This window comes from Podarcis cretensis (assembly GCF_951804945.1).
Source record: "Podarcis cretensis genome assembly, chromosome: 2".
Taxonomy (NCBI): Eukaryota; Metazoa; Chordata; class Lepidosauria; order Squamata; family Lacertidae; genus Podarcis; species Podarcis cretensis.
Genome location: NC_137171.1, coordinates 81,366,508 through 81,382,600, shown reverse-complemented (window position 1 = coordinate 81,382,600; position 16,093 = coordinate 81,366,508). Strand labels below are relative to the sequence as shown.

The 16,093-nt window shown below is 39.5% G+C and overlaps 1 protein-coding gene across 1 annotated transcript in view; it reads left to right on the top strand.

The window, feature by feature from the left end:
* FAM120A (family with sequence similarity 120 member A) overlaps positions 1-16,093 on the top strand; it is a 50,498-nt gene that overhangs the window by 3,969 nt on the left and 30,436 nt on the right. Inside the window, exons 2-3 of the mRNA XM_079964981.1 lie at positions 6,256-6,502; positions 7,052-7,134. Of these exons, the coding sequence (XP_079821107.1) occupies positions 6,256-6,502; positions 7,052-7,134 (330 nt within the window). The remainder of the gene's footprint in view (positions 1-6,255; positions 6,503-7,051; positions 7,135-16,093) is intronic.

Here is a 16,093-nt window from a genome sequence, read left to right as displayed (position 1 = left end):
TTTGTTTTATTCCCTAAGATTCTTGCTCAAAGAAGTGTATAGAAGTACATTTGAAGTGAAAAATATTTTATCTTTAAATATGTTTTTTAGTTGGTGTAGTGTATTGTAGCAGTGACTTGTATAGCAAACCATGATTTGATTCTTACTATTTTTTATTTCCTGGTTTTGCATATATAAGGCTTTTACTGAACCTTGAATACATAAATGTTGAAGTTTTGTTCTGTGCTTAGTGATACTATATTGTTGCCCAATATGCCATTCAATATTTGTTTTGTTTTTAATGAGTCTTGAATGTCATTATGGATAAAAGGTGGGCTAGAAACATTTTAATAGATCAATTTATAGAAACTTAGGAATTCTGTCATGCTGACAGTTCATATATAATGGTTTCTTGTAGTGCTAAGTCAAATGAAATAGGAATTCATGTTGAAATCTCAAGTGGGTATTTCTACTAGCAAATTGCATTGTCAGTGGAAAATGTAGACTATCAGGAGCGTGGGAAACAGTATTCAGAACACATGCTATTCTGTCAATACACAGCACTTTTTAGTTGGGTAGTCAGATTATGAGTGCATAATACAGTACAAGTTAGAATTTAGGGACACTAAGTAAACTGGAAGAAATACTAATAAAGAGTAATATAGTTGTCATTTTCATAGTCTAATTCTAGTGTTTACAGTAGGCATTGCAAATACAGACATCTCTTTTTCTTCTTTCTGTTACTTGTTGGGAGACCCATGTACACATAGTCTGGTTGGCCACTAAACTTTTCTTTGCTATTTTGGCATATATTGGCTTCATTTGGAATGTTATAGTCAAGTGTGGATACTGAAGTACAAAATTCATTTTATTTATCTAAACAATCTTCAATTGATTCTAAGCAGTATATAATAAATACCAATTCAGAAAAGGTAAAAATCAGTTAAAACTATAAAATCAGATTTTCATTTTCATTTAATGCTGGAATAAAAGTTTTCAGGAAGTGCCAGAAGTTCAACCAGTTGGGAGAGAGGTCCATAAAATTGGGACCACAGTACCAAACACAACTCCTGATGGATATGAGTCATGCATCCGACCCATGGGGGACCACTAATGACCTTGGTGACTTTGCCGAAATATAAGGGATTGAGGTATATAAGTCTTAAGGTATCCTGGACCCAAATTATTACAGGCCTTGTAAATTAATGCAAGTCTTGAACATGACCTAGTAGTGTATGGGCAGCCAGTGCAAACTTTCAATCACCACAGTTATTTGCTGGTGATAATCTGTCCTGGTCAACAGCCTAGGCACAGCCTTTTGCGCCAGTTGGAGCCTCTGGACCAGGCCCATGGGTAGCCCCACATAGAGTGCATTTGCAGTAATCTAGTCTTGAGGTTACCAAAGCATGAATAATTGTGCTTGTGTCATAGGCAGGGTCCACAGGTGAGTAAACTGCTTTCCTTTGAGAAAAAAGTGTGCTGCATGCAAAAATGATAGGTCCCCATTTGTGCACTTCTGTGTTGTACCTGGATTGCAGAACGTGATTGGTATCAGAGATATGAAGGGCTGTCTTCATGAACCTGGCTGCCTGCTCATTGCAGGCATCATAAGTGGCCTTCTGATTTGCTAAGATGTGGGCCAGGGCCTTTTCAGTTGTGATGCTCAGGCTGTAGAACTCCCAACCCTGGATGGTCTGTCTGGTGTGCTGTTTTTTGGTATTTTGACATGCTGCCAAAACCATTTTATTTTGCCTCCCTGTTGGTTTTCTTCAGCTTACACACTTCCTTTCACTTTTAAATCTGGCTTCTAGTTTTTATGCTATATATCTATATCCTATCCACCATAGGCACTACTCAGGGCAACCTGCAGTAAATTAAATTTGCAGGGTCCTAAAATGAAAAAATTGAAAATAGAACAGTGGCAGAGATCAGAGGTAAACCATGACCTTTACATAAGGTGTTTGGCAGGTAGAAGTCTGCCAGGTTAAAAATGTCTTTGTCAGCTGGTGATATCCAGCCAGAGAGGTCTTCTTTGGCGATCACTCATAGCTGAGTAAGATTGTCTTCCATCAATATGGTTTTAACAGTGAGTCTGTAAGTGACTGGAGGCCAATTCTGGATGCACATGTCCTTCCACAGTGGGGACATAGGTTTCCGGATGGGAGTTTTATCATGGCGAGGGTTTGCCAAACGTGCCTTCCTCTTGGCTTGTTTTGTCCTGAGTTCATCTTCAAAGTTCATGACATCTCCAATTTGAGCGCCCGCAAGCCAATTGTCGGTCTTTATACTACATTTTAAAAGATTTGCCTTGAGAGCATCTTTAAACCTCTTTCGTTGACCACCAGATTTACACTTTCCATTTTTAAGTTGGGAATTGAGTAGTTGTTTTGGAAGACAATAACCAGGCATCCAACCAGTCCAACAAAGTTGATGTTGAAGAATCATTGCTTCAACACTGGTGATCTTTGCTTCTTTTGTGCCATCTACTGAGCCTCTATTCTAGTTAGGATGCAGAGAAGGGCCCTTCCTGATCTGAGGAAGCTGGATGGTTCGGGAGGAGGTGATCCCACAAGTATTTATTAAAAATTTATAGGCAGGTGGCGCTGTGGGTTAAACCACAGAGCCTAGGACTTGCTGAACAGAAGGTTGGCGGTTCGAATCCCCGTGACAGGGTGAGCTCCCGTTGCTCGGTCCCTGCTCCTGCCAACCTAGCAGTTCGAAAACACATCAAAGTGCAAGTAGATAAATAGGTACTGCTCCGGCGGGAAGGTAAATGGCGTTTCCGTGTGCTGCTCTGGTTTGCCAGAAGCGTCTTAGACATGCTGGCCACATGACCCGGAAGCTGTATGCCGGCTCCCTCGGCCAATAAAACGAGATGAGCGCCGCAACCCCAGAGTCAGCCACGACTGGACCTAATGGTCAGGGGTCCCTTTACCTTTTACCTTTTGAGTAAAACTATTCCAGTGATAATAAAATTGAATGCAATATAACATTAAGAAAACCAGCAATAAGACCATTGGCCAAGGAAACTCAGTGGCAGCATAGAGTGACACTTTTAGATCTGCCCATGAAAATAACTGGATCTTCAAAGCCTTTCTGAAGACCTGAAATGTAGTAGCTTTATAAAGGTAGGTCAGTTGGCAGTGTCTTCTAAAGTTGTGGGGCCACCACAGAGAAAGCCCTGTCCCTTGTACCCACCAACTTAGAAGAAGAAGAGTTTGGATTTGATATCCCGCCTTTCACTCCCCTTCAGGAGTCTCAAAGTGGCTAACATTCTCCTTTCCCTTCCTCCCTCACAACAAACACTCTGTGAGGTGAGTGGGGCTGAGAGACTTCAGGGAAGTGTGACTGGCCCAAGGTCACCCAGCAGCTGCATGTGGAGGAGCGGAGACTCGAACCCGGTTCCCCAGATTACAAGACTACCGCTCTTAACCACTACACCACACTGGCTCTTAGTGGCAGATAAACAACAAGAGCCCCTATCATTGATCTTAAGGTGCAGGCAGGTTGGTATGGGTGCAGGTGGTCCTTTGAATAATTGGCCCAGTTATGCTTAAGGCAAGTGTGGGAAACCTTTGGCCCTCCATAGGTTGCTGAACTACAGCTTCCACCATACCTGGCTATTAGCCATGCTTCTGTGGCTGATGGAAGTTGTAGTTCAGCAACATCTGGAGGGCCAAAGGCTCCCCATCCTGGCTTTAAAGGTTAAAACCAGCACTTTAAATTTGACTGGGAATGGCTGTGGTAGGCAGTGCATTTGCTAAACCTTGATTTAACAAAGGCATGAGTTCCTGTAGTCAGGAATGGACAAGGTTCATGCACAAGTCTAAGCTGACCACTGCTGTCACCTAGTCATCCAGCACTCCCAAACCCAGAACTTGATGTTTTCAAGTCCTCAACCCTGTCCAAAACAGCTTGAATCCTATTGCATAGTCTCTCCTTCCTGATTAGGAGCACAAATGCCTTGTCTGGAGTGCACTTAAGTTTTTTGTTCCTTGTCCAACCCATTGCTGCCTCAAGGCACTGGTTCATAATCTAGACATCTTATCAAGTCAAGTCCTGTATTTACTATTCTGATTGCTAGCATCATTAATTAATTAATTAATTACATTACATTACATTACATTACATTTATTCCCTCACTGCACCGGAAGATCACAGGACCTTCAGATGTTGTTTGACAGTAAGTTGTACAGGCCCTGACCCATTGGCCATGCTGGCTGGAACTGATGGGAGTTCAAACAGCATAGAGCCATCTCCGTTATAAAATGCTAAGCCAGACTGTGGGTTAGCTTGGATGCCTGAGCTCTGGGAGAAGAGATTGCAGATACTTTCTGCTTGTTCTGCTGCGCTGCACTAAGCCATGGCATGGCTTAGCATTTTGACTAAACTTGGCCTTGTGTTTTAGCTCTCCATATTAGCTATGAGCTTTAACCAAGTTTTGTCCTGTGGATTATAGCTCTCAGCTTGTCTCAGAAAGCTAAACCATAGGTGTGGGGTTGGACAGCATGACAAGCCATGACTTAGGAGGGAGGAGCCAAATGGTGGCTATTGCCATTTTAGGAGCCATTGTGCTCCTACTAAACCGTAATTTGGCTTGGTAAGATGTGCAAACCAGACTTATATGACAGCAGGATCATCTACTGAGTTTGTAGTCCTGTTTTATGCTGTCCATGTACCTAAACTCAGCTATGTGTTCAGTTTCAGATTATTTATATTTATGATTCTATCAAACAAATAGCATGGTCATTTATACTCCACACTGGGAAGACATTATTTTGTTCAATAACATTGCTTCTGGGAAAATTTGGACACTTGTCAGCATGATCTTCCATAAATCCCACTTAGTTCACTTAGATTGACTTACTGACGAGTGTGTGCAATTGTAGCATTTGCATGCATGTATGAAATTCAAAATGGGAAATGTGATTTACATTTAAATATCTCTTAATCTTGATCAATCAGTCCTAGTGGTCTTGCGGTAGCTATCATAATCATCCCTGAGTCATCAGGGATCCTTGTTGCATTATATAATTAATTATTATTGTATCCTGATTTATTTAGTCATTTTAGAAGATAATAACAGAACTCAGAATGGCATAAAAATTAAACCTGATTCAATAAAATCATAAAAAACAGACTGACAAAGAAACTCCAACAAAACCTTTGATTTCATTCATGGATCTTTGTTACTTGTAGTTTACCATGGAAAGATTTGAATCCTGAAAAGCTAGACATAAATAATTGTATTAAATAAATAAGTCCCCCACTAAAATCCAGCAAAGCTATAAAGCTTGCTGAAATACATGGGCAAATAAAGTTGGAGGCTGAAATATATTTTTAAGAAGCTTGGCTAGCAAAGCAGCTTACAATTTTATTTTATTTTTGCATCTTGGTGATGGACTTTGATATTTCAGGGATACATGGCTGTGAATATGGCAGTCTCTCCTGGTCCTTGACAGATAATGATCTTAGTCCAAGTTCCAGGCTTTTAACCTCCAGAAGGAAAAATATATACCGTATTTTTCCATGTATAAGACTAGGTTTCCCCCCTAATAAATTATGTCAAAAATTAGGGGGCATCTTAAACATGGATAGTGCCAAGGCCATTTTCTTAAATCTGAGTCCCCCAAAATAGTCTTATACATGGGGGCATCTTATAGACAGAAAAATACGGTATGCCACACCACAGGAGGGATGGACTCTTGCTGATCTGCCAAAAACCAAGGTGAGACCTGATAAGCCTGTAAAGAGTTGAAAACATTTCAGATGGGATGTGTGTTGTCTTGTAAATACCTTTCTGTCCCAAGGGGACAGGTATGTTTCAGAAAGTTGTTGGCAGGGGAACATGGGTGTCTTTTATGTAGGTCTTTTGGGATGCAGAGAGCAGAATAGGGAGTCTGGCCTGTTCATTAGTTCCCTCAATTGAATACAGTGAAATCAAGAGTTGCTTTCAGCGTTCTTCTCCTTCTTGTTAGAAAGTAGTGCTTGAACTGGGAAACTGCACACTTGTTTTGAATATGGGATCTTCATTGGCCCTGATTATAGTGTTTAGGAGAAGGAAGGACAGTTGTTCGGAACAGGACCAAAGTTTGACTAAGGATGGTATAGGATAACCTGTTGTTGTCAACAAGTTGGAGCTGCACATTTCCAGTGTGTGAGAACTTGTTTTTAACATGAACTGCTAATGTACATTTCAGCACATTAATACAGTTTGGTATTAACATTTAATGTGTCCTGTTCTTCCTCCCCCTCCCTCCCTCCCTTTTTGCATAGGTTGCACAGAGCATTGAAGACCACCATCAAGAAGTAATTTCATTTTGCCGAGAAAAAGGCTTCCATGGCTTGGTTGCATTTGATTCAGATTACGCATTGTGCAACATCCCTTACTATTTCAGTGCCCATGCCCTAAAACTGAGCCGTAATGGAAAAAGCCTCACGACAAGCCAATACCTGATGCATGAAGTTGCCAAGCAACTGGACCTGAATCCAAATCGGTTTCCTATTTTTGCTGCTCTTTTAGGTAGGTGGAATGACACATGGAAGTCCACATTTATCTGATCTTAAGAATGTGTTATTGGAAGGACTGTTTCTGTGCACACTTGTTTTATCATTTCTTCATCCTCTTGATTTGTGTGTGTGGTTTTTGTTTTTTGTTTTTTAATTACATAGCAGTGAATCAGAATCTGGTACCTTTTATCCCAATCACTTTTACATGGAAATGTGGAGGTACCTGAAGTAAGGCTGCAATCCTAAATGTGATTACTTGGAAGTAAGCCCCATTAATATGGGACTTAGTTTTGGATAAACATTGTTTCTGAATTAGACGTGATACCAGGAAAAAATGTAGATTAGTTACCTTATAAATACTCATTATCATATTCAGTCTCTCTAATTGCATTATCTGCAAGTGAAATTTGAATTTAGGATTGTTATTTCCCCCCAACTCTGTCAGACTTCCTAATTTCAAGTACTGCCTTGATATTTTAAAAAAGTAAACGAGACAACCATTTATGAAGAACAAGTAACATATAGTATATTTTTTAAAAGCATTGCATATTGTATATTCCAGGTAATCACATTCTACCTGATGAAGATTTGGCTTCATTTCATTGGAGTTTACTTGGTCCAGAACATCCACTAGCCTCTCTTAAGGTACAACTTTAATATAATTTCTGACATTAAAACAAATAACCTAGCATAGGAATAAAACATAATTTGGGCAACTTCTAATATTGTTGGGTATTCTAAAGTAGCACCAAAGACTTAAAAGAGGACTACTCTAAGAACTTGCTTCGCTGTAAGTGAGTTCTTTAAGTTTTTCCATTCATATGGGCAATGTACACACCGTGTTTCTTGTTTAAGTTCTCATTTTATCATACTAAACTGCACTAGCATCAGCAACGTGACTGCAGTTCTGAAAATATTTGCTCTTTTTCCCTTTCCTTTCTTTCTGATAGCTCTAAGAGAAAAAATTATTTGTATTCAGCTAAACTAGATACATTTACAGTGGTACCTTGGATCTCAAACAGCTTCGTTGTCGAACAAATTGGCTCCTGAACGCCGCAAACCCGGAATTAAGTGTTCCAGTTTGTGAACGTTTTTTGGAAGCTGAATGTTCGACACGGCTTCCACTTGAGTGCAGGAAGCTCCTGCACTCAAGCGGAAGCCGCGCTTTGGTTTTCGAATGGTTTTGGGAGTCAAACGGACTCCTGGAATGGATTAAGTTCGAGAACCAAGGTTTAGTACAAAAGTTTTACCTGTGATGGTATTGCCAGTTGGACAACTTTATGAAAAACCTGAACAGAGGGCTTGGGTGCTGGTGTACGGCTTATGAAAATTCAGTATCTGAAACAGTGGTGATCTTAAGCTTCCAGCTCTCAGAAGTGCTGTTGGTTCCTTAGACTTGATGGGACATGCATACCAGAGTTTAAGAAATGGTAAACACATTTGATGGTTTAAACAAGATCAAACACCTCCTGGTTTTCTTGAATTCTGTCACTTTCTCGCCTAGATACCTGTGCTGAAGTTATCATCATTGCAAAAAAGTGCTGCAGGAATTTAGATAGATTTAAGGGCATAACTTTAAGTCCATCTAACTATTGGTTGCAGTTGTATAATACTTTTATTTTTGTTGAATGAGCAACAGGGGTGGAGAAGAAGCCATCATACACAATAAGAACCCAGATCCTACTAGGTTGTCTTGAACATAAATTATCTTGGTGACACTGCAACTTGCTTCCAAGTAAGTTTGTTTAGGATTGCAGCCTAAGATTCAAGGCTGATTCAGCACTGGGAGTTATGGAAGTTTTTATTTATTTATTTCTCCCCCCCACCCCCGCTTTATTTTGAGTAATCATATATATTCAACTTTTCATGGTCATTTTAAAAAGAAAGTCTTGTAAGGAACAAAAGCACCTTGGCCTGCTTCAACCTGCAGTATCATAAGCCATGACATCAAACTCATCACATGTAGATTAGGCTACAAATCTGCATCCTAGTTGCTGGTCTTGCTTTCACTTTGTATTAAATGTGAGTTACTTATTTAAAAAATAAAGCCGTTTAGTCCATGTTTGTGAAGAAAAGGTGAGTAACAATCCCAAATGCACAAGGGTGATTCAGCACAAATGTTAATTGTAAGTGCCTCACTATAATCTGTGCCTCACAGATTATGCTTGTGGTGGGGCAAATTTTTCTGAAGTAGCTGTCCTGTTACATATTTTAATGGCCAAATAGCTGTGTCCCAGTGTCCACTAGCCTCTTGCATTTACTCTTCTTTCTTTCTGCCTGGACACGAGGGGGAAACAATCCAGATGTTTCAGAGCGGGGAGGTAAGCTACTTGGAGCAAAGATGGGCAAAAGAAGTCCAAACCTCAGTAGCAAACCTGATGAAGGGAAGCTTGTTTCTGACCATTAGTATGGTGATAATTTGCAGGCTGAACTAGATGTAATAGAGGCAGATCTGTATGTTGTTTGTGCGTCTGTCCTATTCAACACACACACACACACACACACACAGAGAGAGAGAGAGAGAGAGAGAGAGAGAGAGAGAGAGTGTGCCAGGTTGGTGGGGCGTTCTTTTGCACTAAAAGGGGTGTACATGCATCAGGGGAGCTGGATTTCCCCTCACATTGCCTTCCTGTGCTTGCCTCACTGCAGGGACCCAGCTTTCCCCAGTAGCTTTGCACACCGTATCAGAGCTTATTGCCCCCACCATTTGTTTTAGATGTGAGTAAAAAACATGCTCCCCAGGTCATAGCTACTTCATCCCATAGGCAGCTGTTCATATCACAATTTTACATATTGGGACCTGTGTTCATGGATGTGATGCCTCTCATAGTGCTCCCCAACCAACCTGTGCAGATTTTCAGGAAGCTGCAAGGTGAAGGAGGGATCAGCAAAACATCTCTTTCCTCTCCTCTTCCAACAGAAGTGAAACTTGGCCAATTACAAGTTCAGTTCCAACCCATAATGTACAAGTGCACTGTAAGCTCCTAAAATAGCATTGTTGAATTATTTATACCACCCAAGGTACCGTGGCATACCGTGTTTTCCATATGCCCAATATTAGGAAGAATAATACAAATAAATATATTCAATATTTGGGGTACCAACCGCCTCAGGCTCATACAAGCACATTCTCATTCACCCTCCACCTGTGCCCCATTGTTTCACAAATGAGGCACCTGATTAAAACTAATCACACATGGATTTCACTGTTCTTTTAAAGTTCTTTGTTATTATTTTAGAAAGACAGGCAGAATTTTATAAACGTGGTAGCTGGGTAGCCTTGACTTGATTTCTAATATAAATTTATTAATGGGTAGTTTTACAACCATTGATTTGTATCTGCAGTACTATTTAACCTATGTAGTTATTTCTAGAAATATCTTCTGTTGGTTTGACATTAAGGCTTATGTGCTCATTTGCTCTCTTCCTCCTTTTGAACAGGCTAAACAGGCATAACTACTTCAGCTTCTTGTACTCAAGTGTTCATTACCATTACTGGAGCTTTTTGCCATATGTAGTGGTTTGAATTAAGTCTTCTTGAATAGATAGACCAAAATCAGAGGCACTATTCAAAACAGGGTTCTACTGTTACCTTTCAGAATGCTATTGGACTGTCCCATTCATTCTGGTAGAGTTACATCAATCACAGTTCATCAAATATTTTTTTTTTAATCTTTATCACACCAATACACTTGTAGTCTTCTTGGGATAAAAAAAGATTCTCAATTTGCCTTAGTTTCAAACAGTTGCAAATAACAGTAAACTATAGCTGGTGGATTACTGTTAATGTGAAGAATGTACCTATGGTGCTCCTTTCCAATCAGAAGATCCCTGGCTAAGAGTTACATCTGCAAGAGCAAACTTTAGCTTCTCAGCAGTGTTAGCTTAGAGTGAAACAAACCACAGTCATCATTTGGACGGAACACTAAGCCAGGAATTGTGATTTGTGGTTCCTGCTAGGGGAGAAGCAAAATGGGCCATCTGTGTGTTCTTGATAAACTAATCATTATAGTTTATGTGAATGCAGTCATGAAGTCTCAGAATGCATGAGTTCCTACTCTCCAGCTCCATTCCAGTTTCTCCTGTTCTAGCGCTCATTGTTTCCCTTGCGTAACTTCTTTATCCTTATATGAACAAAAACAAATAATGGCTGTCTGTTCCGTGCTGTTAGCAAATTGCATCCCCAACCCTCTGCTTTTTTAAAAAGTCATTAAAAACCATTAGCTTTATTGTCATAGATGACACTTTTAAAACATTAAAAATATTGTCCTGTTTTGTAGCGTTGTTATTGGGTATTGGTGCCCATGTAACATGTATACTCAACTGTCACATTAGGAAGTTATATTCAATACAAAGCAAATTTTATTATATGAACATAGATCCTCTAAAAGCAATTTAAAACACCCAAAACATACAGCTCTAAACATACACAATGTTAAAATATGTGGTACTTACATTAATGTAAGAATAGGAACAAACCAATAAGATTAAGAACATTTCTTTACATGTCTTTGCAGGAGAAAAGAGAAAACTAATAATAGTTTCTGTTATTATTTTGTTTATGTTAGCCAGTAAGTAGGACAGAGGAAATGAAATTCATTCATGACCTCTCTGGTTAGTTGTTGAGTCATTTTTAAGACCTTAGTTTTTTTTAAAAAAAAACCCATAAATAAGGCCTCAGCTTATAAGATAACCTAATTTTTATTCATTGTCAGTTTTGTGAGGCAAGAATGGGCTGAATTCTTAGCTTTCTGCCTCCTGGGAATCCCTGTGATCCACTAGGCTCTTAAATTTACAAAGCAGTAGTTGATTTCTTAATAGTTTAGGCATAGCTAATCAATGCTAAATGTTCCCAAGTAAACACAGTTTCTTAAGAACAAAAGAAGTGCTTTTTTGAATTAAGCACTGGCTACCTAGTTTGGCCTACTTCACAACAATCCTGGCACTTGGTCTCCTGTCTATTCGTGGACCTCTTTTCCATACCCCTACTCTAAAGTCTAGATGTATTTTAAAATCAAAATCACTTGTGGGTGGATGGAACTAGTGCAACATTTTCCATGATTATGAACCCAAGGAGGTTGGGACACCTTTTTCTGCTCTCATCTCCACACATTGAGAGAGGCTACTGTTGCATCTGATTCACAGAAGACAAGGTGCTTACTATTGGACAGATTCCAGCATCTCCTACAGTTGCTTGATGGTAACTTAGTTTTTGTCCAGTAGGTTTTCATGTGAAGGTTGCTCAATTATGTATTCTCTTTCTTCAGCTCAACTAATCTATCCCTGTCATGGTGATTTTACTTCCTGTCTTCTGTTACGTACATTGGCTCTCTCTCATCTTGCATTCAATTTAACTTTCAAATGTATGCATTCATCCACTTGTTTGTTGTGCATGTTCCTCTCTTGCTGTCTTGACTCCCCTGATAACACTGTCCCCTGTAAATTCAGTGCTACAGTATTGATTTCCCCACTGTGCTCTGTTTTTTATCTTTCTTGTTGCTCCATTGGAACTCTGCCATTCTTCCATTTTTAGTATTTAAGTGCAGTTAAAGAAAGAAGGGATGAAGAGGTATTGTTCATCCTATCATTCTTTAACTGAACTCTCACTTTCTACAGTTCCCATACATTGCCCTTCCATTATGTCTTCCTGCAGTGGGTGCCCCTGGGTGCAAGTGTGCCTACCAGTACACCCTGTGGTGCCTATGAAACGTAAATATCCCCTTAAAAAACTACAGTGTGTAAGTTTGCTATTCTTGTTCAGTTCTTGTTTGTACTGAATCAGCCTCTCCCACAGTGAACATGTTCATACCCACATTTCATTGGATGCCAGGATTGGACACCCACTCCCCTGTACTGAACAGAGGAGAGGTGCAAAAACTGAGCAAGTGTTGTGGTGGCTCATGTAGGTGCTTTTTTATGGGGTGGGAGCAGGCGCACAGCATTTTGGGGTCCTGACTCTCCTTTTTTAGACGTAGCATCCATTTTGTGTTGAACCACACCCTCAAAGCAGCCATTTTGTGTTATGTCACACACCCCATCTTGTCGCTGGCAACCTGTGGCACTTTCTTAAAATTCCAGATGTGCTCACTGTTCCCAAAAGATTGGTGACCCTGTCTTACTTTAGGTGTAAGCTTGAGAGTAGGATATGTAGCTTTGTTTATAAAGGTTTAAATATGGTTGCTGTATGTGCATCGTGCACATTATCCCAGCAGTGTTTTATCTTGTCATAGCTGGAAATGGCTCTAAGAGATGTTGTGTATAACACTCAGTTGACAATTTCTGTCCTGTGGATTTGTAATCCAGAAGCAAATGTAAATTATCGAGAGCACTGACACAAAATGCCTGTTGCTGGACTGTACAATTTCATACTGCAGGTGGAGGGTTGCATGTTTTCTATGTCCTGTCCCCTGATCACACATTGAGAAATCTCAGTGTGCATAACAAGCTAGTATGACAAGAGAGAACGCTTGCCTAGAGCCCTCCTTGACATAGTTCTGTATGTACAGGGAGTACTTTATATGAAGCAACATACAAAACGTGTAGCCTGTTTCCTGAAGCCTGAAATAGAACCAAGTAAAGGGGTCAACCTAGATGAGTGCTCTAATAGTCTGATTCTGCTGTAATTGATGCAGGAAAAAATGTCAGATAAGGAAAATGCAAAGTGATAGGGAAGAGTTAATGTAGAATAGATGAACCTGGAGTGAGCAAGTAAGACTCTGTACTTACCACCCCCCAAAAAAATTCTTTGTAGGGAATTGTATAGTGAATGTGACCATCTCTTCCTGCTCTTAGTTAAATAACATTTGCTCACTCATCAGTGTAGAAGTGGAGATTCTGAAGACAATAGCATCTTTGAGGCCTTTTTGCTCATGAGTATTTTTAGTCTCAGGGCCTTTTTAGTTGTAACTATGAGGAGATAATGTCTAATTTTTAAGAATAAGGTTGTGTTGCTCATTCAGCTCTCTTTTTTAAAACGAAACAGCGTTTCAGTTTTACTAACCTATGTGAAGAATTTATCTAGGTTTCTTTTTAAAACTCATTTCTAGTGGAAATGATAAAAAAGGGCTTTTGAAGTATAGAGTGCAGATTTTTGGCATGGAAAATGGGATTAAATATCCTTAGGCTTTATGAAAAGTGCAGTCATTTCTTGAGAAATTGCTCCAAGCTGTCAGGCTCTGGGCTTTTGGGGTTCACAATGAACTTTGCTTGTCATGATCTCATAACGTGCAATTTACATTTTCTCCCCCTCCATTGCCGTCTGATTATTAATTTTGGTTATGTACTCTTATTGAAACTTAACAGTCTGCTGCAAACATCTGTCTACTTGATCTTATACATTAGTGCAAATTCATTTTTCTCCTTTGAAGAAAAACTGTAGCCGTTTCCATTTCTAAACACACTCCATTAACTTTTTAGATGCTTCAGCTTAACATGATATCTTGACTGTTTTGTCTTTTTATGTACTTCATGGTATCCTCATTGTGCTAGCAGAAGTGTTTGAGGTTTTTCTTCTAGTAGTTATAGAATAAAACTCTATTCACTGCCTGTCTTTTTCAGCCACTTAATCTGCTGCTGCTGCTACTTTCTTTTGTGGACTTCTCGGTTCCAGTTACTGGGTTATAAAAAAAATCTTCTCCAGGATTGCAGAATTCTCCTTTCAAACTTCCGTTTTCCAGGTGTGATGTCACTTCCTCCTCCATAATTATAGTGCTACCCAGTTAGATTTTAAAAGAAAAATGAAAAACACAATACTTCCGTACCCATTTAAGTGTCTCTTGTGCCTGGCTGCTCATGTTAAAGCATCTGTAATTTTTTGTTATAGGAGCTATAGTAATGAATTCTGATTTCCATTTCCATTAGAAATGTGTTCAGAATTGATTATGCATCCTTTAATATTTGATATGCAGTAAATCCAGAATTTCAACATATAATTCATTTAATGCTACTTATGACAATTCAGTCTTGTATTAGCTACTCACCTGGTCACTGTTGGCAGCTAAGAATTCCCTCCAGGTGTGTGAGTGGGCTTCCTAAGGAGAGCTGGTGTGCTTTGTTTCTCCTTCACCAGCCCTTGTAGCTTGCAATTTTCCTTTAAAAAAACACACAAAACAGTCTGCTTTTTGCTAATAAGAGGAGCTCCTTTGTATAAGTAAAAAGCAGGCTAGTTGCTTTGGGTGGGGAGCTAAAAACTAAGTGATAACATTGTACATCAGATAATTGCAGCTATGAGGAATAGTAGAACCATCTTTTGAAAATTAAAATATGAAGGGGCCTCTAAAGCAGTGAGCATTTTAAAGTGGCATTTTATTAAATTTAGTTTATTTTCTCGTAGCAAAGCTCAGGGTATTCCATTCCTTCTAATCTGATAAGAAGTTTTAACAGTTCTGTTGATTTCCTTCATTAGCTCTTGCTCTGAGGGTAAAGCGTAGAAGAGAAAATGACCTGCTAGTTAATAAAAACTTGATGTCAAAGCATAGTCGCTATATTTTAAAAAGTTTCATAATAATTTTTTCACGTTTTAGTTTCCTCATCCCACTTTGTCAATATTTTACACTAATCCTGTTTAAAATTATGGCTACCTGTGGATTTTAAAAATACTTAAATCTGTTATTAAACTTTGAAAAATGCCCTTGCGCCAGTAATTCTTTACTAGACAAAGAATAACCTCTATTTTTGAAGGCAAAAATCATACAAGTTTCAGTCAGGTGAATCCTTCCCAAATGAGGTAAAATGGTTCTGTGGATAGGGCTCCAGGTGGTGTGATTCGGAAGTACACAGATAGTACCTGGGCTTTGTAGCCATTTTGTATTTTTAGTAGCCAGCAAGAATATTTAAATATGCCTCTCTGCATATGCAGAGCATCTTTCTCCTACAGAACAACTGGCGTATCACAGAATTAAGAAACAGGATTTAAAGGGCAGGTAGCATTGCCATAGCTGTCAACTGTTCCCTTTTTTAAAGGGAAATTCCCTTATTCCGAATAGGATTCCTCGCAGGAAAAGGGAAAAGTTGACAGCTATGCTCCTCACACACAGGCCTTACCACTCCTAGGAATCCAACACTCTTGAATATACTTGCCAGCATAGTATATTCAGAAAGCACAGTTCCTTTAAATTAAAATAAATATCTACTACTGAGTTGCGCCCCCACTTCTATTCACCCACACCTGTCTGCTTAAGATTCTTGCTGAATGGAGGCCATTTTCAATACTGAGGTGAGGTCCAGTGAGTGGAATCCCACGACAAAAGGAAGTTGACTCCAGGGTTTTCCTCGTTCCATCCAGCAGTTTTGTTCACAAGCTCAATACGAGCCCTCTCCAATTTCTAAAATTATCTTCTCAGTGGATTCACATCCGTGGTTCTGGACCGAATGCGGATTGTCTCTTGCTTTAGGCACACTGCCGTTTTGTTTTTTCAACTGGCTACATGTTCAAATACTTGGGGCTTTAGTTTACATTTTCTGGATGCTAGTTTTTACTCTTAAACATTTGCTCTGGGAGGGAGACGGGAAGCTGGCTTCAAGGTTTACACAAGGGCAGCCCAGTCGCTACTGTGCCGATCTGGCTTTTGCTCAATGGGTATTACGGCCTGTGAGGTGAGCAAGG